At 33.1% G+C, this 23,162-nt stretch overlaps 1 protein-coding gene across 1 annotated transcript in view; it reads left to right on the top strand.

Moving 5' to 3' along the window:
- LOC128874808 (hepatocyte nuclear factor 3-beta-like) overlaps nucleotides 1-23,162 on the top strand; it is a 29,865-nt gene that overhangs the window by 515 nt on the left and 6,188 nt on the right. The window contains exon 2 of the mRNA XM_054119883.1: nucleotides 16,697-17,174. Coding sequence (XP_053975858.1) covers nucleotides 16,956-17,174 — 219 coding nt within the window. The 5' untranslated portion in view covers nucleotides 16,697-16,955. The remainder of the gene's footprint in view (nucleotides 1-16,696; nucleotides 17,175-23,162) is intronic.

The following is a 23,162-nucleotide window of genomic DNA, read 5'->3' as shown; positions in this document are numbered from 1 at the left end:
TAACATAAGGGGTGGTTTTCTTAAGGAATATCAGAAACACTATTTATTAAAAGACGAGATTGTTCCCATGAATTTACTTTGGAAAGAACGATGTTCTTGGCTCTTGATTGGTCTATATTCGAGCAAAAATAACAGAATTGGGGCTAATAGGGAGAAAACAGTAGCATGAGGGAGGGAGAGGTTCTTAAGTTACAGTAGAACCATTATGAATGAAGAGACTGGATTGTTTCTATGAATTAAGTTTGAGATAGTAAAACACCGGTATTATTAGTTGTGATTGGTGTATACTCCAGGAAAAACAATGAAAAATTGTACGATTTTTCTTTCTAAATAAATAATGTAAGGATATTTATTTCGGGGCTCGGCGAAAACTGTCAAAATTCAAAGACAATACACAATATAACAGACAAAATCAAATTGCAATACAAAATGAATGACTAATCAATAAATTACTAACACAAATTGATAAACATAGCTGACAACTATAAAACATACAAACATACCTAGTGATTTAAATATAAACATTCATCCAACATTCACATTACGATACATTACAATAGTAAGCTTCCTTTGGAAAAACACAGAATGAATTTGTACACCTAATACAGTAGTATGAGGCTAGGAAATTTTATTGATATAAGGCGGTGATTCCATGAACAAATTAACACTTTGCACTCGAAGTCTTTTTTTCTGGTATCTACCGGCAACTCGAGATGTTTCTTAGCATTCTATTGCCATTAATTCTAAGTTATCTAGATTTGAGAATAAGGTCACCTTTACTTCGCCGACAATCATTTTATTGACACTTCGAGCTCTAAAGAAATTAAACCTAATGAAACATTAGGTATTGTAGATTTGATGCGTGAAACCTAATGGTGACTGAGAGTCACCTCTCGAGTGCAAAGGGTTAAAACTCTTTGAAGCACAAACAGGGTGCAACGATATCTCTAAATCGGATCAATTAGGAAATTCAGTTTGGAAAATCATTATTTCAACAATAAATAAAGAAAGTAGCAGTTACTATAGACATTAGTCTAAGAGACCTCATGAAAACGAAGGACGTGATTCTCCGAACAAATTAAAATTCTTTGAAGTACAAAAAGGGTGCAACGATATCTCTAAATTAGATAAATTAGGAAATTCAGGTTGGAAAATCATTATTTCAATAATAAATAAAAGAAGTAGCAATTACAATAAATACTAATCTAAGAGACCTCATGAAAACAAAGGACGTGATTCCCTAAACAAATTAAAACTCTTTGAAGCTCAAACTCTTTGAAGGTGCAACGATATCTGTATATCGGATCAACTGGGAAACACACGTTGGAAAATCATTACCGTAACAATAAATAAAGAAAGTGAAAAATACCACACACCATCCTTATCATCGACAACTTATCATGACACGATACAACCGACAATTTTCTACGATAGCAGACTACTGTCGCCTTTAATTATCGTACTGCAAAGCGAAACGTTTAGACCATAGGTGAAAGAAAACCTGTTTGCACTTACAAACTTGCTTATGACAGTGTCGAGAAGCAGAAAATTATTGTCAGATACTGGAAATTTTACGGGGAACTTACACCTTTTTGTTGCGTAACATTGCAAGTGTCAAACGATCACGTTAATTCCGAATATTTATCTTTCTTTCGTTAAAGGAAGTCTATTTTTTCGAATGTTAGGTGCGACAGACATTCTCGTTGATTTGTGAAGTGGAGATTTTTTTGCAGTACCATTCGCTATGTAACGTGGCAAGATAAGCAAATGACAGTAATGATAATACTAAAAAGGAACAACAGGAAGAATTTAACCATTAGGTGTTTTATAGAGTCAGAGGACAGTGAAATTAATGTTGGTCTTGAACAAGAGCGCTGATTATTTAAAATATCTCATTTTTATTATGTAGAAACATTTACCAATGTTATTAAATATCTTGGATACCTAACTAAATATTAAACTTTCCATAAACAATCATTATTATAATTTTATGCGTGTAAATACCGAAGTGTCCAAAACTGTGATATCTACACTCGCTCTTCCTCAATGTTTCTTTTAATACTTAGATTATAATAGATAATGAGTTAAACATTTGTGTTCCAGTGTTATCCATACGCTGTAGAGTAACATAATATTTAATACATTCTTGTTGTATATAGCGCTTGAGAATGAAAACTGTATCAGTGTCCGAAACGTTCTGTGACCAACTATAAGCCTGTAACGAAATAGTAATTGTTTGACAGAGAAGGAAGTCTTTTCTTTGAAACAATTTTGTGCATTTTTTCTCAAGCTATCTACAGCGTGTATAACGAATAAAACAATTTTACGTTTTGATATGTAGTACTTACTTGTATTCATGAAAATAGATATTCGGTTAACTGGGGCTCGGTAAATTAATATTGCACACCTGAATGTTTAAAGGAGTCTCAAAGTGATCCAAACATCTCCAAACGATGGTGGTGGTTGTTACCTGCATGATGTAACTTGGTATTAAATGTGAACAAATGATTAATCCAGTGTCTACTCCCAAAACGACGGAGTAACACCGAATTATGTGTTCCGTGTCGATTGAACGTGTTTGGATATGTTTGAATGTCGAAGTAGGAATTAATCTCGAGTTTCCACTCTTCAAGCAATGTAGATGGTTGTTATTTGAACGATACAGTGATGTGTTCCATGTAAACGAATAATTAATCGAATGATTACTCTCCAGACGATGAATGATGCGTTTCTTGGCGTTTGAACGTGTTTGAATGTTGAAGAAGAGGCGAATCTTAAGCTTCTACTCTCTAAACGATGCAGGTGTTTGTTAGCCGTATCATGTAATTTGGTGTTGAATGTAAATGAATGAATTGTTTTCTTGAAAAGCAAAACAGTATTGCCGAATGGTGTATTGTGTATCGTTTGAACGCGTTTGAACGCGTTTAAATGTTAAAGACTAGATTTGGAGCCTCTCCAAATAATGAAGGTGGTTTTTATCCATTCTAAAGGAATGAATAATCTAATGTCCACTTCAAAAACGATTGAATATCGCCGAACGGTGTGCTTAGTATTGTTTGAACGTATTTGAATGTGGATAAAGAGACGAATATTGAGTTTCTACTCTCTAAACGATGCAGGTGTTTGTAGCCGTGTGATGTATTAGGACCTTGAATAAGTTCTCGCTGTTTCTTCAAAGATGACAGTAGCAGTACCCCGTTCGTGGAATTTCGAATGGTAACACACATGCAAGGCAGTAGTGTATCTAACCTTAAATTTCTGTGCATGGTAGTTAGTGTAAACAAAGTAATTTTTTCTTAGTTCTGAAAATATCTATTTTTGTACCAAATAAAGTGTATTTGCGGGGAATTTTATTGCACTACTTTATTCAAAAGAAATCTGCAGCTGAAAGCACATAGAATTCTTGTTGAGACTTATGCTGACAATGCTTTGTCGGACATGCAGAGACTGGTTTCGACGCTTCAAAAATAATGATTTTGAACTTGAGGATAAAGAACGTTCTGGCGCACCGAAAACATTTGAAGACGAAAAGTTGGAGGAATTACTCGATCAAGACCGATGTCAGACCCTAGCAGAACTTGGAAAAACATTACAAGTAGATGAGTCAACTGTTTCAAAACGTTTAAAAGTTTTAGGAATGATCCAGAAGCAAGGACATTGGGTACCGTATGAATTGAAGCCGAGAGACGTCGAACGGCGTTTTCTCACGTGTGAACTACTGCTTCAACGGTAGAAAAGAAAAGGTTTTTTGCACCGCATCGTGACTAGCGATGAAAAGTGGATACACTACGATAATCCAAAGCGTAGAAAATCGTGGGGTAAGCCCGGCCATGCATCAACATCGTCTGCAAAACCAAATATTCATGGTTCGAAGCTTCTTCTCTGTATTTGGTGGGATCAGCAGGGTGTAATTTATTATGAGCTGCTCAAACCGAATGAGACTATCACGGGAGAGCGCTATCGACTTTAATTGATGTGTTTAAGTCGAGCCTTAAAAGAAAAACGGCCACTATACGAGCAGAGACACGACAAAGTGATTTTGCTACATGACAACGTTCGGCCTCATGTTGCAAAACCAGTGAAAACCTACCTGGAAACGCTTCAATGGGAAGTTCTACCCCACCCGCCGTATTCACCTAACATAGCCCCTCTGATTTTCACCTATTCCGTTCGATGGCACATGACCTAGCTGACCAGCGCTTTCATTCTTATGAAGAAGCTAAAAAATGGATCGATTCTTGGATAGCCTCAAAAGACATGTCGTTTCTCCGATGCGGAATTCATATACTACCAAAAAGATGGGAGGAAGTGGTCGCTAGTGATGGCCAATACTTTGAATGAAATGTTTTCGTTCCTTATAATTTAAATACAGCTTTTATTTTGTAAAAGAAACAGCGAGAACTTATTCAAGGTCCTAATACTTTGGTGTTGAATGTGAACGAATGAATTGTTTTCTTGAAAAGCAAAACAGTATTGCCGAATGATGCGTTTGTGTATCGTTTGAACGCGTTTGAATGTTACGGAAGGAGTAAATTTTGAGCCCCTTCAAACAATGGAGGTGGTTGTTATCCAATGTAAAGAAATGAATAATCTAATTTCCACTTCTAAACCGATTAAATATCACCGAACGATGCGTTTAGTGTTGTTTGAACGTGTTTGCCAATTAAAGAAGGATTGAATCTTGAGTCTCACTCCCTAGGCGAGGGAGCATTGACTGAATGTTTCTTGACGCTTGTCAATGAACGACTGATGATCGTTCCAAGTCACACCATCCCTCTCGCAAGCTTTGACGGGTCACTCGCGAAAGTGGAGGGGTGGTACCTGGTATATGTGAGAGGTTCGATGGCCCAGCGGCAGAAGATACCGAAGGAAATCTGGAACCAAGAATGGATCAACGCGTCACCAATGAAATTACACCAAATTCGAAAATCAACCAGTAATACTGTTCCTACTCTACCAACCAGAAAACTGCAAACAACACTAACAAGATTCAGAATTGGCTATACAGATCTGACGCACAGCTTCGTAATAACTAAACCGTACCCACCATCTTGCAACTTTTGTAATAAACTTCTCACAGTAAAACGTACATATACATAGTTGAAGAATGTCCAGAAATGCAACAGGTTTGAATAGAGTTAAAACTTTTAAATATTAAGTGCAGAAATTAATTCCGTGCCTCTATATTCAATCATTTATAACTGTAGTATAAGTAAAGATATTACTCGTTACTTTGCTACTTTTGAATCCTTAACCTTATTTTCATTAGAGTGCATCTATATATGTAACCTAAGTCTTAACCTGACGGTCATTACAATTTAGCTATGTGATGTTCATTAGTTAACAAATTTTGCTTGTGGTCTTTCTGTGGATGGGATTCGGCACAACTGGTGGAACGTGTATACACATATTTTATAATAAAGATATATATATTAAACATCAAAATTATATTGCGCACAAACATAATGGGCAGGGACTGACTCGTCCTCACACTGATGACAGTCCAACTTATTCTCTATATATTCTTATACTAAATGAAAATAACCCTACACTTTCAACAGATTATAAGTGGACCTACTCAACAATTATTAGTTATAGAAATTGATTTCGTGACATTAAATTCGATTATTTGTAATTCATTTTATATAAAAATATTCACCCTTCATTTTGTTTCGTTAAAAAATAACGAAACACGCAGATTGTTTCAACGTCTAGTTTTCTAACTAATATATGCTCCTTTGGAATGTGTGACCGTGGGAAGATTAAAAGTTATACGATTCTTCTTTACAAATAAATGACTTATTGAACAAACAACAAATAAATGACTTATTGAACAAACAACAAATAAATGACTTATGACAAATGACTTGGAACTGTTTACCTTAGAAAGTCAGAAATAATTTCTACATCTAATACTATACAGGCAAATCTTAACAACAATAATGAATTCCTCAAATTAGTAAAGATGTTAATTAAATATTATATATTGGATAAATTGTAATTATATTTTTACCATTCGCACGGCCACTAATAACCTTGTAGTTGATGTGATCTTAAATAAAATAACTACAAAAAGGAAGACGGTGGTTTCATTGAAGTTAATTGTCCTTCATGAACTCTGAATTTATGGCACTTCCACTATCCAGATCGAAACGGGAACTACAGATTCTAAAGCCATTGTTTGGATCAAAAGACTCGAAATACTCTAATCCTTAAAAATAGCCTTTCCTCGCACGCATAATAGAAACGAAACAACAATTCTCACGTGTCGTGTTTCTTGAGACGGAACAATAGGAACATTGTGCAAAAGTTTCTATAATTAAAAATTTCTATTGTTATATAAAAGTTTCTATATATCAAAACGTCTGTAATAGTATCACTACGATTGTATAACTTTATGCGTTATTTATTTCATTTTATTTATCATTAAGTACGAAATGATTCTGCAATTAAATGATCTTTTTTAACTCTGGGTCCTAAATTAAAATATGTTACGAGTGAACTGTAGATGTTTATTATGCAAATTCATATTTTTATCGATTCATATAAAGAACTGAGATTTAAATGAAAGCACGTTTTGTCTTCTAAACGCTATAAAATATACATTATTGTTGATATTACGCATAAGTTTGCTTTTGTACACGTTCTCATGGATTTCCTAATATTTTCATTCTCCACAAATGCATATCTAAATATCCGCAATCTAATTATGAGATAAATGATTAAGGGTCTGCTTTGCACCCTCAAAATTAGAATTGCAAACATTTCTCAGATCTTTGTGCCAAATAATATATGTATTAATAGGAAGCAAAACTCAGTGTTCCGTACTTTGATAGTATATACTTCCTTGGGATTGTGGGAAGGTGGAACAAATTTGGACACTTTTTGTGATTAATATATTTAATAATTGATTAGAATATTAAGACATCATTAATGCCACGCACATGCTTTTTAACTTGATTCACTTTAAGCTTTTTTCCTCACACGCATATCAACCTAACTCTCACAGGGATAACGAAACTTAATCATTCTTATAAAACGAACAAAGTATAATACAATTTTGTGGCTACATTGTACGATGCAGAAATCCAACTTTGGAACTCTGTTTTATTAAATATTCAAAACCTTGCTTATGTTGCTGCACGCAGAGCTAATTGTAAGTTACAGTTAGTCAAGCAAATGGTTAGTATGAATTCAATTCCATTACTATTGAAAACAATATGGATTCTTTTACTAGATAGTCCATTGAAGTAAATTGAAAGTGGATGTCTCGCTTCCAATATAGATTTCTCACATCTATATAATTGAAACACGTTCAATCGATACGGAACGCACCATTCGGTGTAACTCCGTCGTTTTGGGATGGACACTGGATTATTCATTTCTTTACATTGGATAACAGCCACCTTCATTATTTGAAGAGACTCAAAATTTACTCCGTCTTTAACATTCAAACACGTTCAAACGTTACACAACGCTTTATTCGGTGATACTGTATTGCTTTTCAAGAAAACAATTCATTCGTTTACATTCAACACCAAATTACATGATACGGCTAACAAACACCTGCATCGTTTAGAGAGTAGAAGCTCAAGATTCATCTCGTCTTCAACATTCAAACACGTTCAAACGACCAGAAACGCATCATTCATTGTCTGGAGAGTAATCACTCGATTAATTATTCGTTTACATGGAACACATCGTTATATCATCTAAATAACTACCATCTACATTGTTTGTAGAGTAGAAACTCAAGATTAGTTCCTACTTCGACATTCAAACTAAACATTCTTTTACTAGATAGTACATTGAAGTAAATTGAAAGTAGATGTCTCGTTTCTACATAATATAGATTTCTCACAAGCTACATAAATACCTTCAGTATAGTCAAGCATACTGTTAATATGAATTCAATTGCATTACGTTGAAAACAACATGGATTCTTTTACTAGATAGTACATTGAAGTAAATTGAATGTGGATGTCTCACTTCTAATATAGATTTCTCGCATGCTAGATAAATATCTTCAGTATGGTCAAGCAAATGGTCAGTATGAATTTAATTGCATTTCGTAGAAAACAATATGAATCGAATTCTTTTACTACATATAATCAACTGAAGTAAATTAAAAGTGGATGTCTCGTGTCTAATATCCAATCAGTGTAAGAAGTATTCGCACAGCAACCAATTTAAAATAAAATTAATAAGAAAATAAATAAGAGGTTAGCATTAACGATAATAAACATTAATTTACGCAAGTTCTACTCTAAAAATATGTAGAAATGTTAGTTAATTATTTCTTTCTCTAAAATTTATTAATAAAATAAATATATGATGTTTTATTTTGAATTGGTTCCAGTACAAATACTTATTACACCGACTGTATATTTTTCGCATGCTATTAGGTAGACCGAAAAGTAATGTCGTTTCTTTTACATTAAATTCAAACTTTCTAATACATTTCTATCTTTAATTTATTATATAATCGCCCTCATTGTCACCAGCCTTTTGTCACCTAGTGTGCAAATTTTTAATGCCAGAAAAATCAATGAGCTGATAAATGATAAACAAGTATTTAAGATGGCAAAAACGACATTACTTTCCAGTCCACCTAATACATAGGTACCTTTTGTATAATGTGATATGCGTATCACAAAAAGAACTATCCGCGACACACAAAAATGACTTATATCGTACAAAACGCCCATGTCACCGTTAAAATATTAAACACCCCATTCGTATCCCATAAATATCACCCGAATTACCAAAGTACACATCGTAGAAAGGTTTCTCAGAGATTGAATGAGGCTCGGGTCCTATAGGTTTAGGAAGTCCTGAATACATTAAAAACCGAGTTCTCTATCGTGGACTTTTACGTTCCGCCGTCGAATGATATTGAAACAGATTGCAAATCAAACGAAATTGAAGGGATGTTTCTATTTTATTGCTTCATAAATACAAATATTCAATGCCTGCGATTTTTATCAACATTAACGAAAACCGCCTTCACCCGATGAATATATTTTATTTTAAAAAATGTATTTCAAATTTCTTAATAAATGATTAATCAATTTCTTATGTTGTTTTATATTTCTTACGTTTTTTAACAACATCTCAATATTTAAAATTTATTACCACTTTTTATATTGGTGTTTTCAGATTTAATTATTCGAATAATATAATAAAACTGTTTTCTGTTAATTTTTAAGATGTTTATTAAACAAATGAAACTCGTTTTAATATTTTTATATACGATCTCTATTAATTGAATCATTTTAAGGAGTTTTTATATCCTCACAATAAAAATCCAACTACTTTAAATATTCAATAAAAGTTACATATTGGTCCTAACGGCACTTTTATTAATTCTGAGGTTATTATCATTTTAAACAGTTTTTATTTTATTTATATTTATTTTAAATATTCAATAACAATGACCTACTATTCTAAATATCATTTTTATTAAATCTATAGTTATGACTTTCTTTTCTTCTTAAAATTGGTCTTGAACAGAGTTTTAATAGCTATATCCTACCACATATCCACAGAAAAGAAGAAACTTAAGTAACTAATTAGTTGTTCACGTTTTGGCGCCATGGATCCTGTTTTAATAAATACCGTTGGTATAATTACAAATATACTCAAAATCTTGATATACAATTACAAATATGATATATGATTACAAATATGCTGAAAATCTTGATATACAATTACAAATATGATATATGATTACAAATATGCTGAAAATCTTGATATACAATTACAAATATGATATACAATTAAAAATATCCTGAAAATCTTGATATACAACGATTACTGGAGATCTTACAAATTCAAGGAACCATGAAATCGAGACCCTCCCTTAATCCTTTGACTGCGAAGTGCGTATACAGGGTGGGGTATTTTAAACAGGTCACCTAAATAACTCGCTTGTTTTTGAAGATAGGAGAAAATGCATTAGACCAAACTTACTTGGTATCGGAAAGCTCATAATCTGGTATTACCAATTCTTCTGCAGATGGATGCGTCAAGGAGATATGAAGAACAATTCTGTTTTTTTAAATGGAATGGTATGGTTTCCTACTTACAGTCTGGTAGAGTGTTTCAAGACGAATAGAGAGTCGATTAGAGAGTCAATAAAAAAAGACTTGCCATGTAACAGCTCCACCATCGTCATTTTGTTTACAAAATCTAAATAAAAATTATTTTTGTATTACTCAATGTATGTATAATAAACTTCAGCAAACAGATCTTATATTGAGTGAATAGTTTTCGAAAAAGAAATTATTCAATATAGCTACACTCCGGGATAAAAAGATAGCACACCTTATATTTTCCCATATTTTGTGTTAAAAGCTGATTAAGATACATATTTTCTTTAACTGATAACTCAGAGCATGTCTGTGTATACAATTTACGAAATATCGTCTACAACATATACTTCGACAGGATTCTAACACAAAAAATGTAATCATTATTGTTCGCAAGCGGGACAAAATGATAGCACATGTAGTAAATCTACGCTTTCCAGTTACACTGAAGCTCGCAAATTGCGAACATCAGCCCCGGAACATAGTTAATAAAGTCCGTGATATTATTTCGTGTTGTGTATTTGTTCAAAAAAAGGTGAACTATTATGCAATAATGCTTCGCGGATAGAGATTGAACGCGTGTGAAATTGACACTATAATAAAATTGAAAGAAGAACAATATGCAGTGACAAAAATAGCAAGAATTATGAATAGAAGTCGAAAAGTAATAATGAACTTCTTGGAAAATCCGGAAAATTATGGCAAAAAGAAGAGTTCTGGACGTTCGCGAAGTCTAAATGCCCGGGAACAACGTGCAATACTAAGAGCAGCATCAAATTCTAAGATGACTGCAAGGCAAATAGCTCAAAGTGTTGGTGGAGACACTAATATAAAGAATGTGAGACGTGTTTTACAAAACTGCAAATACATAACACGAAGAAAATTGAAGAAAAAGCCTTGGTTAACTGTGCAACGTAAGATGAATCGATTACACTTTGCGGAAAAGAATATTCATATGCGAAAGAAATGGCGAAGAATAACATTTACGGATGAAAAGAGGTTTAACTTAGATGGACCTGATGGTCTGAGTTTACTATTTGCACGATATGCGAAAAGTGGAACAGTTTTTGAGTCGTCGGCAAATGGGAGGTGGTGGTGTGATGATTTGGTGCGGTATCGGGTACTATGGTAAAATGGAAATCAAATTTATAATTAGACAAATGAATAGCAAAATGTACTTGGAAATGATTAAGGAACAAATAAACACTTACGCCACCAGAATTGCTGGAGAGAAGTTTATTTTTCAGCAGGATAATGCCGCAGTACACTCTGGAAAAGTAGTAAAAGAATACTTTTCTCGAGAAAAAATTCGCGTTTTTGATTGGCCAGCAAGGTCACCCGACCTTAACATTATTGAAAATTGTTGGGGAAATCTTGCCCGAGCTATATATGGAAATGGCAGACAATTTGGAAATATTGCCAAATTAAAAAAAAGTATTCAAGATGAGTGGGAATAATTAAAACAAAAAACTATTAAAAAACTCCATAAATCTTTGCCAAAGAGAATGATGGCTGTTATTAAATGTAAAGTCTTAACATAACATATTAAGCATTAAATATCATTCGTTGATTTATTGTTATACACAATTTTAAGTTAAATGTCCTATCATTTTGTCCCACTATATTTCCTTAACAGTTCTTTCTTTTTTTAATAAAATTGTATAGACTGCCGAAATTCAATCCAATTTTATTTGTGTATGTTTATAGAGGTATTTTGCAAGAATGTATAAAAACAAAACCTTGGTTGTAACGTTAAATAAATAAAAATTATATTAATTTTAAAGTGTGCTATCTTTTTGTCCCAGAGTGTATGACTTTCACGCATCCAAAGTGGCATATACAGATGTAAGAAGTTAATCCGAATGATTCTGAAAATGATGTCTATATTCAACCGACACACGGTCGCACGCGTTGATTTATTTCGAAACACGAATTATGCACGCGACCCATAGGATGACAAACACATGTTTCTTTCGTGGCTTCCGAAACACGCGTAAGCATGAACACCATGGAGGTCCGACGGTCGTTTCGATGCGGCCAGTGACAGCTAGTGATTGGATTAAGCACTTAACAAGTAGCTTGGCTGCTCATCGTGTACATTCAAACCCTCCGTGAATACTATTCACGTTGCGCCAAAAGTTCTCCGCAATTTATTTACTGAATAATTAATGTAAACTTTTGACAAATATAAACTTTGTATTGGTAATAGCAAAACAAACAAGATAAGGAGATGGGACTAGATATTTGTACTTTCTCTAACAATTTTGAGTACCGTTTAGAGTATAGCTTTGTAATATTACGCGAAAAACCAACTATCAAACTTGACATGCAAGTATATAAGAAGACGAGCTTGCTCTGTAGTAGATACAAATGAAATTTGCCAGGCAGTGTCATCAGCATTGCATCAATTTAGACTATGTATCCATGTTCATGGCCACCATTTTGAACACCTGTAATGGCAGGAAGCAAATAGACGTCCAAGTATTCGAAAAGTACTCTGAGACAATTTATTAACTTCCCGATTTATAGGGACTCCATGTCTCAAGGTCATTGGAGTAATTTTAGCCTATTTTTTACCAATTTTTCGTGTGCGTGCGTGCATGCGTATGTATGTACGTATGAAAACAAATTTTTCATTAACGTTTTCTAAAAACCGTGTATGTTTATGTGTATCAATCTAACATAGAGCTGATTATATTTTTGTTCTAATTCGGTCCAGTAGTTTTTTAGTTTTTTTAAGAAAACTTAACTCAATAACGCAATCTAGATGGGAGAATATAAATTTATGAGTGAATAACTAAACGGAAATAAATAATATATATACATATATTATTATTATTGTTATATTTATGCGTATATAATACATGTATATATACATACAGGGTGCTCCAAAAGTATGGAAACAGTTAAATATTTCCAAAATGGAACATTTGTGAGAAAAATGGTTTAGATAAATGTTTTAGGGTTTCAAAAATTCTATTGAACGATCGTGTCTGTTTGACCTTCAAAGGACCGGTCAAAGTCACGTCAAGATCAACATGATTTTTTTAATGGAACACCTCATTTTTTATCATGCACTGTGAATGCTGACTATGAGACCTTTTCAAAACACTAGTTTCAAACATTTGTTTTATTCACGATAGACGGCGCTGTAATCAGAAATCGGGAAGTTCCTTATGTGGCTCGTAAAGGGTCGCACACAAAATAAACATGAATAGCTATATGAATTAATCGAGTAAGAACAACCCTACTCGTTTTCTATTGCAGTTAACTTTGGGTGACCTCGAATGACATTCATAATAGGTAATTGTATTCGTCTTGAAACACTCTACTAGACTGTAAGTAGGAAACCATACCATTCCATTTAAAAAAACAGAATTGATTTTCATATCTCCTTGACGCATTCACCTACAGAAAAATTGGTAATATCAGATTACGAGCCTCCTGATACCAAGTAAGTTTGGTCTAATGCATTTTCTTCTATCTTCAAAAAGGAGCAAGTTATTCAGGTGACCTGTTTAAAATGCCCCAGCCTGTATATAGCAATCAAGAAGAGAGAACACAAGCAGACATTTGGAAGTAGATAGAACCAACCCTTACATTAATTTCTATGTATTAACCCCGCTATATTTGTTTGTTGAGTTTATAGTGCTTAGCTGGAAAAAGCTACTGACTATTCGCTCCGTTTATTTGCTATTGCACTTATTTTATTCCTTATCTTTTCGCCCTAGGCTTTTTCCATACTTCATATTTGTGTTAGCCAGCCCTAACCCAACCATGAAAAAAATCTGGGTGAACCTCCCAGGATTCGAACCCAGGCTCTCAGCGTAGTAGTCGGCTACGCTACGCACTGCTCTACTGTCCGCTCCAACTCCGCTATATTTATGAACCTAATTCAAATTTATTTTCTTCAACACCTTACCTTCGGAATTAACTCTAGTTTTTCACTGGAAAGTTCTGTCCATATATGGCCAATATTGTAGTATCCATGTTAGGGGTACGTTCACAATCAGTCCTCAACCTCGAAAAAGCAGAAAATGAAATTTTCTTAACACTTTACCGACAGGTAGCGTTTGGACGTATATGTACTTAAATTCAATAATATTGTTTATTTTCATAACATTAGTGTTATATTATATTATATTATATTTATATAATATTTTATAATCCACATATTAATGGAAGCATACAATGTAATAAATAAGAAAGTATTGTTTGCCATGGAAAAGAGACGATTAATGAGGTTAATTAACACTTTACCGACCGGTAGCGGTTCAACAGTCTATGCCCTTCTCACCGGCTCACAGTGCGGACTAAGTGGACAAAATTCAATATTAGTATATATCACAATGTGAGGCAGATTTCTATTGTAGAAAATGTGTGTTAGCGTGGAAATTGTTATAAATAATCATGTATCAATCATTTGTATCCATAATACAATATACAATAATAATATATCAACAATTTTTATTATTTTTAATTGGTTTTTAGTATTTTTTGGTTTGTAACTATTGAAAAGGTGATATGAATGTAAGCATAGATGGAGATTGTTTGGAAGAGCGTAAATGTGGACTGGATATAGAGGAGTGAAAGATAAACACTTAGGTTTATGTCTGAGCGATAGCGGTCCTGAAGATGTGGTATGGTTTGTCGTTCAAAGAATTGATCTTTAAGAATGTATTTGCTACAGAGAAGGGATAGTATAAACAATTAGAGAAATAGGAATTAGTATCATAGGGTGAAGAATCAGATACAAGCGAGTTTTCAGAGAGAGCGTTTCATAGAGTTTCCAAGTAAGAAAAAGTTAAAACGGTAGATAGTGTAAAAAGTACAACCTGTGATCACATATTATTATATAAAGTGAAAAGTAGTGGTGGAACATTGTTTTTTAAAAATATAATAGAGAAAGGACTGTCAGACGTGATTTATTAGGAGCAAAATATTCTTTCTTGTCCAATTATTATAACTAGTCTAACTAGTAAATATATTTATATAAATTGTGTATAATGGAAGGCACCAACGAAGGTATATACATTTTCTTTTATATTTATTGAAAATAGATTTATTTTTTCTATCGATGTTCAATGACTGAAGTGACATTTATTTCTTACGAGTACCTAAATCTTTAAATAAACATACAGACCAAACGGCAAAAAATATCCTGAGTTCTCAACTTATTTGTATACATTATTTGTTATATTTTAAGAAACTTCTAAGTTTTTTTGCAAATACTTGCAACGTTCGGTTTTACATAATTTTTAATAAGGGACCGTACTGTTGGTGTACGGTCACAATTGGAAGATAAAAATTCTGATTCAATTGATTTATGGATTTCTATAAAAATTATTTCTGACATCCTCGGTCAAAACGAAGCATATTTTGTTAAATAACATATGGGTGCCACTTCTATTATTTATGAGAAAAAAATTCCTAAAGAATTCGAAATATGGACTACTAAAGCGAAAATTTTACAATATTACATCATTTCTCTGTATGATAATCATAAACTCACACATACCGTTGGATTCAGAATAAAAAAACGCTTTTACTGATCTAGAAATAAATCAAAAATTTCGAGGGGGGGGGGTGTAATTTAAAAAAAAAATCGTTTTTTTTTTTAAATTTGTTGGTATTCGTTTATAGGCCTCTAAAAATAGTGTAATGTTTACTTGAACATTTTTTTGATATCTCTAATCGTTTCCGAGCAAAAGTAAAAGGGGCGGCTCGGACAAAAGGGTTAATTTCTCCCTTAAAACGCAAAAGTCGCACGTACTGTAGATGGTGTAATTCATAGGAAGGTCCCACAAATAAGTATACAAAGTTTCATCAAAATCGATCTTGATCGACAGATCTTCCCTGGCACCGGGAATTGTATAAAAATACGAGAGCTTACAGAGCAAAGCAACTTGTATCTCAATTCAAAGTAACAAATACTTGCTAGTTACCATAGCAGTTACCGGTCAGTAAGCGTTGGGGACAAAAAGTCGATTAATCGACTACCAGTCGGTCAAGTATTAAGATCAATTAGAGTCATTCCACGCCAATTAGAGTCATAATAAACAATCTATAATATTGTAGTATCCGCGCCTCCTAAACCCAACAATAAGGAGTCAAAACCAGAACACGAAACGTACGTTATGGGATTGGTCGCGTAGGTAAAGCGGTCGACTGTAGATCGAGAATCGTGGGTTCGAATCCTCGTGCCTTATTTTTCGTTTAGACTCCTACAATATTTGCACGCCTGTCACTTATATGTATACATATAACCAACACACGAAGATCGCCATATTAGGGGTACGTCCACAATCAACCCTCAAACCTTTGGAAAACAAAAAAAAAATATACGTGTAACCTCCTCCTTTTCGAAGTTGGTTAAGAAGTAAATTTTCGTCGATATGTGTAACGCCGCTCAATACCAGAGTTCCTTCACTAATGCGAAAGCATCAATCCCTATGTCATAATTTCGATAAGTACCTCCGAAAGCTCTCGAGCGCAATTACTCATGATTAGAGTAGCGACGCGTCGCAGCGTCGTTATCGTCATGAAAAATCGCGCCACGTGTGTCAGCGGCTCGACGATAAAACTGTTAAACGAATTGTTTCCAGAATTCGCCACGTGAGCTGAGCATCACCAAGGACGTTCGCTGCGCGACGATGACTGATGGTCGAGAGTAACGTCGACTTGGCGGCGTCTCGTTAGCTGTCCGACGCGGCGCGTTACAGTTCTCGAACATCGAGGACGAAGGGGAAATGTGATGAAAGGATGTGACGGGAAACAATGCTCGATGAGAAGAAACGGCGATGACGATCTGAAGAGATACCCGTCTGTCTGTGAAGATCGCTGGGAGGAGCAGAGGTGGGAAATATGCCTCGACCGTCGAGGGACACTTACGGCGATCAGAAGCCGCCCTATTCCTACATTTCCCTAACCGCGATGGCCATCTGGTCGTCCAGGGACAAGATGCTGCCTCTGGCCGAGATCTACAAGTTCATCGCGGATCGGTTCCCCTACTATCGCAAGGACACGCGTAGATGGCAGAACTCGCTCAGGCACAATTTGTCTTTCAACGACTGCTTTATTAAGGTTGGTAGCTTTCTTCGCTTCTTGTTGGTATGAGACACAAAAGATGGGTGTTTGTTAGGATAGGTATGCTTGTTGAGTATACAGTATGTCCTCAAATGTTAGAAGTCCTTGAAAACGGTGGTTCGGGGGATGATTTGGAACAACTTTTTCCTTAGCGAAAATGTTGTCCGAGGCTTCGTTAAGGAGATATTAACGGAAAACGCCGACGAATCAGAGTGCGAGGATGCCGGTGGACCGCCCACGGTAGGCGTGGCTACGCCCTAGGCGACTGCGCTCATACGCTACAGCGGGCGCTCCACCGGCATACTCGCGCTCTGATTGGTCCGGGGTTTTCTGTTAATATCTTTTTAACGAAGCCTCGGACAACATTTTCGCTAAGGAAAAAGTTGTTTCAAATCACCTCCTGAACCATCTATTTCAAGGACCTCCAACATTTTTGGGACACCCTGTATAGTTGCAAATGGGATCATCAGGAATACATGTGCCATTAAATGTGAAAAGATTGATCGCACTTGGCAAAATTCCTTGACGATCTAAATCAGAGAATAGGAATTTTCCAGCAACAATGGTTTTAAACAATGAAAGTGTCCATAAATTTGTGCAAATTGGAACATCAGGAGAAAAATACAAAAATAGACTAAAATTGGAATTTTTGTAGCTTTACTCAATTGTTCATAACTCCGGTATTTATCTAAACTAGATAACTACTAGATAGAAACTAGAGATAATTTGACAATTTCTATTTTTCCATGGCGATGGAAGAAATATTCGTGTTCTATTTTAGCCAAAAAAATCAAAGTTTCTCGTATACATATACTGGCCCGTAACACTTAAACTATTGAACCGATTTGAAAACAATATTATAAGCAATTGTTGGAAATTCGATTACCTTTAATATGGCATCTCGCACGACCCAATCGGACGTTTCTAACTCGAGATATGACCTAAAATGTGAAGGTATCCCAGAAAAAAATCGAAAAAGAATTCAAAAAATCATATAAAAAAAAACCTATCCATACAAAAATTTTCATTGCGATTTTCGACTTTAGCAGGCCAAAATACATGAAAAAAAATTGTGGTATTGAATGTACATTTTGGCTGTGAAATAGTGTTATAGTTTAAAGAACTACGTAAAAATTTTTTTTAAATTGAATGATATTATTAAATAAAGTAAATAATTGTATTATAGTTGAGAAGGAGGGATACAAATTTATTTATCAATAAGATAAATAATCCCATTATAATCTAAACGATTGAAATTTCTTTAAATTAAGTTAAATTATTAAACGAAGTATATAATTGTAGTACAATTGAAAGAAACGAATAGAAATCATACTTCTTTAAATTAAATATAATTCTTTTAACCAGTTAAATAATATTATTATAAATTGAAGAACTAGGTACAAATTTTTTAGAAAAAAATGATTAAATAAATATTCTCAGGTTTGGTATAAGCGATACTTTGAATACCATAACGGAAGAAGACAAGCGCATTGAAAATCGCATTTCTAAAGTGTAAATATTTGTAGACCGTGTGTCCGCGACTTTTTCGTGATAATTAAATTTTTTGCCAGTTAATAAGCGTTCCAACGACCGTAACCATAATCTGATGGCGTCAGGTCGAATGAATATGGCGGATGGCTAATTGCTTCCCAAACCATGTTACGGAGTTCCTTTCCCCGTTCGCGATTACCGCGTGTGATCGAGCGCTGTTATGGCGGAAGGTAGTTTGGACAGTAAGCTTGACTTACATTCAAGTCGGATTAATGAAATACAAAATGGCGGATTTAATATGGTAACCAAAGCGGTTAACTTGAAATTATTGAACGTTATGTGTATTTTACGAGCAATTTTTATCGTAGATACTTGAATAGCATGATTTTATAAATATTTAGATAGTTTTCAAGTTGAAATACATGAGTATGACTTCGACAAAATACAAAATGGCGATTCCAATGTTGTGGACATAGTGATAAGTTTAAAATTAATAGTTGAACAAATTTGTATGTATTTTACATGTAGGTTTTAACGTACTTGATCTGTATGATTTTCTAGTTATTTAGGTAGTTTCAAAGTTAAAATTTACAGATATGATCTCGAAAAAATATGAAATGGTGAATCCAATATGGTTGGACATAGCGGTTAATTTGAAATTAAGAACGTTACGTATTCTACAAGCAATTTTTAATCAATTTCGAAAAGAAGGAGGTTATTCAATCCGACATATATATTTACTTTTTTTTTAACATTCTTTTGAACCGTATGTATTATACAGATATTTAGACAATTTCCAAAATAAAAATTCACGTGTGTTTATGATCTCTACAAAACACAATTGAATTTCATCTTTTACCGTTTCTATCCAAACATAATAATTAAATGGAAATTGAACTTGTAATCGAATAAAATATTTTTCGTATTTCTTATATCCTTAACTTTGAATTTTTTTAAACTTGTCATTTGTAGTCTATCATTTTACCAATTTATCGCTTAGCAAATGACTAAAACCTATTTTAAAACGCTTTCTTGGTACGTTTAACCTCACTTTTCTCGAAACCATACTGGTGCCATTTTGCAACCAAATTTAAATTCTGAAAAGCTCTATTTATGTTCAATTGTTCGCTCTAAGGAGACTCATTGCCATTGAAATTATTCTTTTCCGCTTAGTAACCGCAGCCTCAAGCATAGATAAATAAAGTGTAGACATGATTAATGGATCTTAATTGTACTCGGTAATTTGAATTACTATACGCGCGCATTGTATAATAATAGCAAGCGTGCAACCGTGTAGAAATGTATTAGTGCATTTCCTGTGTTAATATTTTTTTGATTACAAAGAGTATGTATGGGGCAAATTTTACTACATTTTACACGAATTCTGTTTTATTTAATTTTATGTAATGTAGGGACACTTTTATGTAATTTAGGGACTACTCCTTCAAACTACAGTAGAATCATTTATATTATTCAATCATTTTATTTAATTTAAGTACATTTTTATGTTCTTTGAAGTTAGAATAAAATTATCCACATATTTTAATAATTCTATTCAATTTAGAGAAATGTTTATCCACTTCTTCAATTTATAATTAGATTATTTACCTGGTTAAGCAATTATATTTAATTTGAGTAGATTTTTATCCGCCCCTTTCAATTATAATACAATTATTAACATTGAGTAGCAGCAGTTTTTAGTAATTTTTAGAAGGTCTACGAACACGGGAATTAATTTTTAAATTTAATTTCACGAAGATAAGTTTAGATACAATGACACAAAATTGAAGAATCGAAATATAAATAAAATAATTTTTGGAAAACAAATATAACCGACTTCGAAAAAATATTAAAATTGCACTAAAAAGTATGAAATATTTTATAGTTAATTTATATGAATACTCACCAGTTTTAGATATAATTGCTTAAAAGTATAAAATAATTTCTATTTCCTTTATATTAGACTATGTTAAATATAATTTTGCAGCAACAATTGTTAAAAACATTAAGAAATTTATGAAACTTTCAAATGGTAACGTCGTGAAACCATCTGTCATTATATGTGGAATGTTTCATCGCAATCGGTTAATTCCTCGCAGAGTTACATCAAAGAACAGGAATTTTGCAGTAAAAATTGTTAGAAACATTAAGAAATTTATAAAACTTTCAAATGGGCACATCATGAAATCAGCTGTCATTAAATGTGAAAAGTTTCATCTCGATCAGTCAATTCCTCACAGAGTTACATCATATAATAGGAATTTTGCAGTAACAATTGTTATAAACATTTAAAAAGTCCATACATTTTTCTAAATTCGAACATCATGAAATGATGTGTCATTAAATGCGGAAGGCTTCATCGCGATTGGTTAAGTTCGTGCCAAGTTACATAAAAAAATAGGAATTTTGCAGTAACAATTGTTATAAACATTTAAAAAGTCCATAAATTTTTGTAAATGTTATCATCGCGAAAATCTATGCGACAGCAAAATGTAAGGGTTTTCATCGATTTCATCGATATCAAACCCAACATACGTGAAATAGTACTTTTTTTGCAATAAAAGTGATACAAAATGATAAAAAATAAACCAAGATCAAATGTTTTTTTATTGGACCAAGTGGCAGCGATGCTCTACTAGATGCGCAGAAAGTTTCAATCTGATTGGTCCATCCGTTTCGGAGTAAGAAGCAGTACAACACTTTTCGGTCTTTTGCAAAAAAAAAAAAAAAAAACAGATAGAAAATGAGAAATCACAAAATGTCTTGATAACGGGATCACCTAGGAGACATACTCTACCAGATGGAAGAGGTTTCATTCCGATTGATGAAGTTATCTCGGCGTAATCGGTGAATAAACATTTAAAAAATATATATATGTATATACAGTGGGTGTAGAATGTATTCGTACATCAATCAATTTCCCAAAAAACTTCTGTACGAAATTGTAGTTTATTAGGTCCGTTTTTTTAGAATCAATGATATTCTACATATTCTCGGAAATCCCTAGCATATAGTTCAAACAACAATTACTAGTTTATATACTTTGCGAAATTAACAAGAAAATACGAAAACTTGGTAGAAGTATAGAAGCAATAAGTATTCGCGCGGTTCTTATGACGAACAATTTTCAGTAGAATTTGTAACATAAGCACATCAGTTTATTGCTTCGTGGGAATTAGAAAACATTAAATTTCCAGTAAAAAAGACTTAAAAAATGCTGTAATAAAGGAATGAAAGAAGATACCACCCCGAATAACATCGACATTTATGATAGTTAATTTAATGCCTAGAAGGGTTGCAGTAATTATAAAATCAAAAGGAAATCACACGTAGTATTAATTACTTATAAATTAATGTAAATTTCGATTTTTTTTTTTAATGAAATTTTAAAAATTTAACACATACGAATACTTATTGCTTCTGTATTTCTATCGATTTATTATTTTTTCTTGTTGATTTTTTACTTATACAAAATACCTAATCTTTTCGTACTGTATCTATTCTAGAGATTTCCAAGAATATGTAGAATATCATTGTTTATAAAAAAAAGAAGTTAATAAATTACAATTTCACATAGTTTTTTTGGAAATTGATCGGTGTACGAATACTTTGTATACCCACTGTATGTAAACAATAGATTTGAATTATTTCTTGTAAATATAGAAATTACCGAAGCCACAAAAGTATTTGAACACAGAACAATGAGTTCCAAGAATCAATGAAAACACAGTTTTTCGGTCACTAAATGTAAACATTGATTGTATACATGTCGAATTGAGTAATCTCCTCCTTTTTGAAGTCTGTTAATAATAGTCATTTGTTTAAGACAGTCTAATACTGTCCTTTGTTTACAAGAAAACGTACAAGTTCTTCGTATTAATATTCGTATCTGTTATGTTACTGTAGGACAAAATAAAGAAGCTTATAACATTTAGCGAACTAATAGCGACTTAATATTCATACAAGCGCACGATATAATATTTATTGTATTTTTACTGTTAAACGAGCTTCCCTCGCATGAATTTACAATAAGTATTTACTTACTAAAATGAAGCTTGTAGAAGCTTGTTCAGGAAAGATACGATCGTGTACTAATTGCATTGAATTACTAATTACAAACGAAACTTTGTAGTCGACCATGTAGATCTTATCTACCTATGCATCCGTTTTATTTATTCCTACTTAAAAGTGAAAGTGGAAATGTCGCGTACCTCTTTCCTTCGGGAAAATAAAAATCGACAGTTTTCGAATAACATTTTAATAAAGAATTTTAATAATTTTTCTGCAATCATTTCTACAAAGTCGCGAATCGGTCCCCTGCGGTGTTTGGGTTAGTTTTGATCGTTTATCGAACAAACATTGCGAACAAAAGTTTAGTGGAACGATATAACAAATTTATTCACTTTTGATTTATTCTTTATATGTAGAATATTTCATAAGAATATTCTATAAAAATATTATGTAATATTTAAAAATATATATAAAAATATTATG

Source organism: Hylaeus volcanicus, chromosome 4, assembly GCF_026283585.1.
Source record: "Hylaeus volcanicus isolate JK05 chromosome 4, UHH_iyHylVolc1.0_haploid, whole genome shotgun sequence".
Lineage (NCBI taxonomy): Eukaryota > Metazoa > Arthropoda > Insecta > Hymenoptera > Colletidae > Hylaeus > Hylaeus volcanicus.
This window is presented reverse-complemented; position numbering and strand designations above follow the sequence as displayed.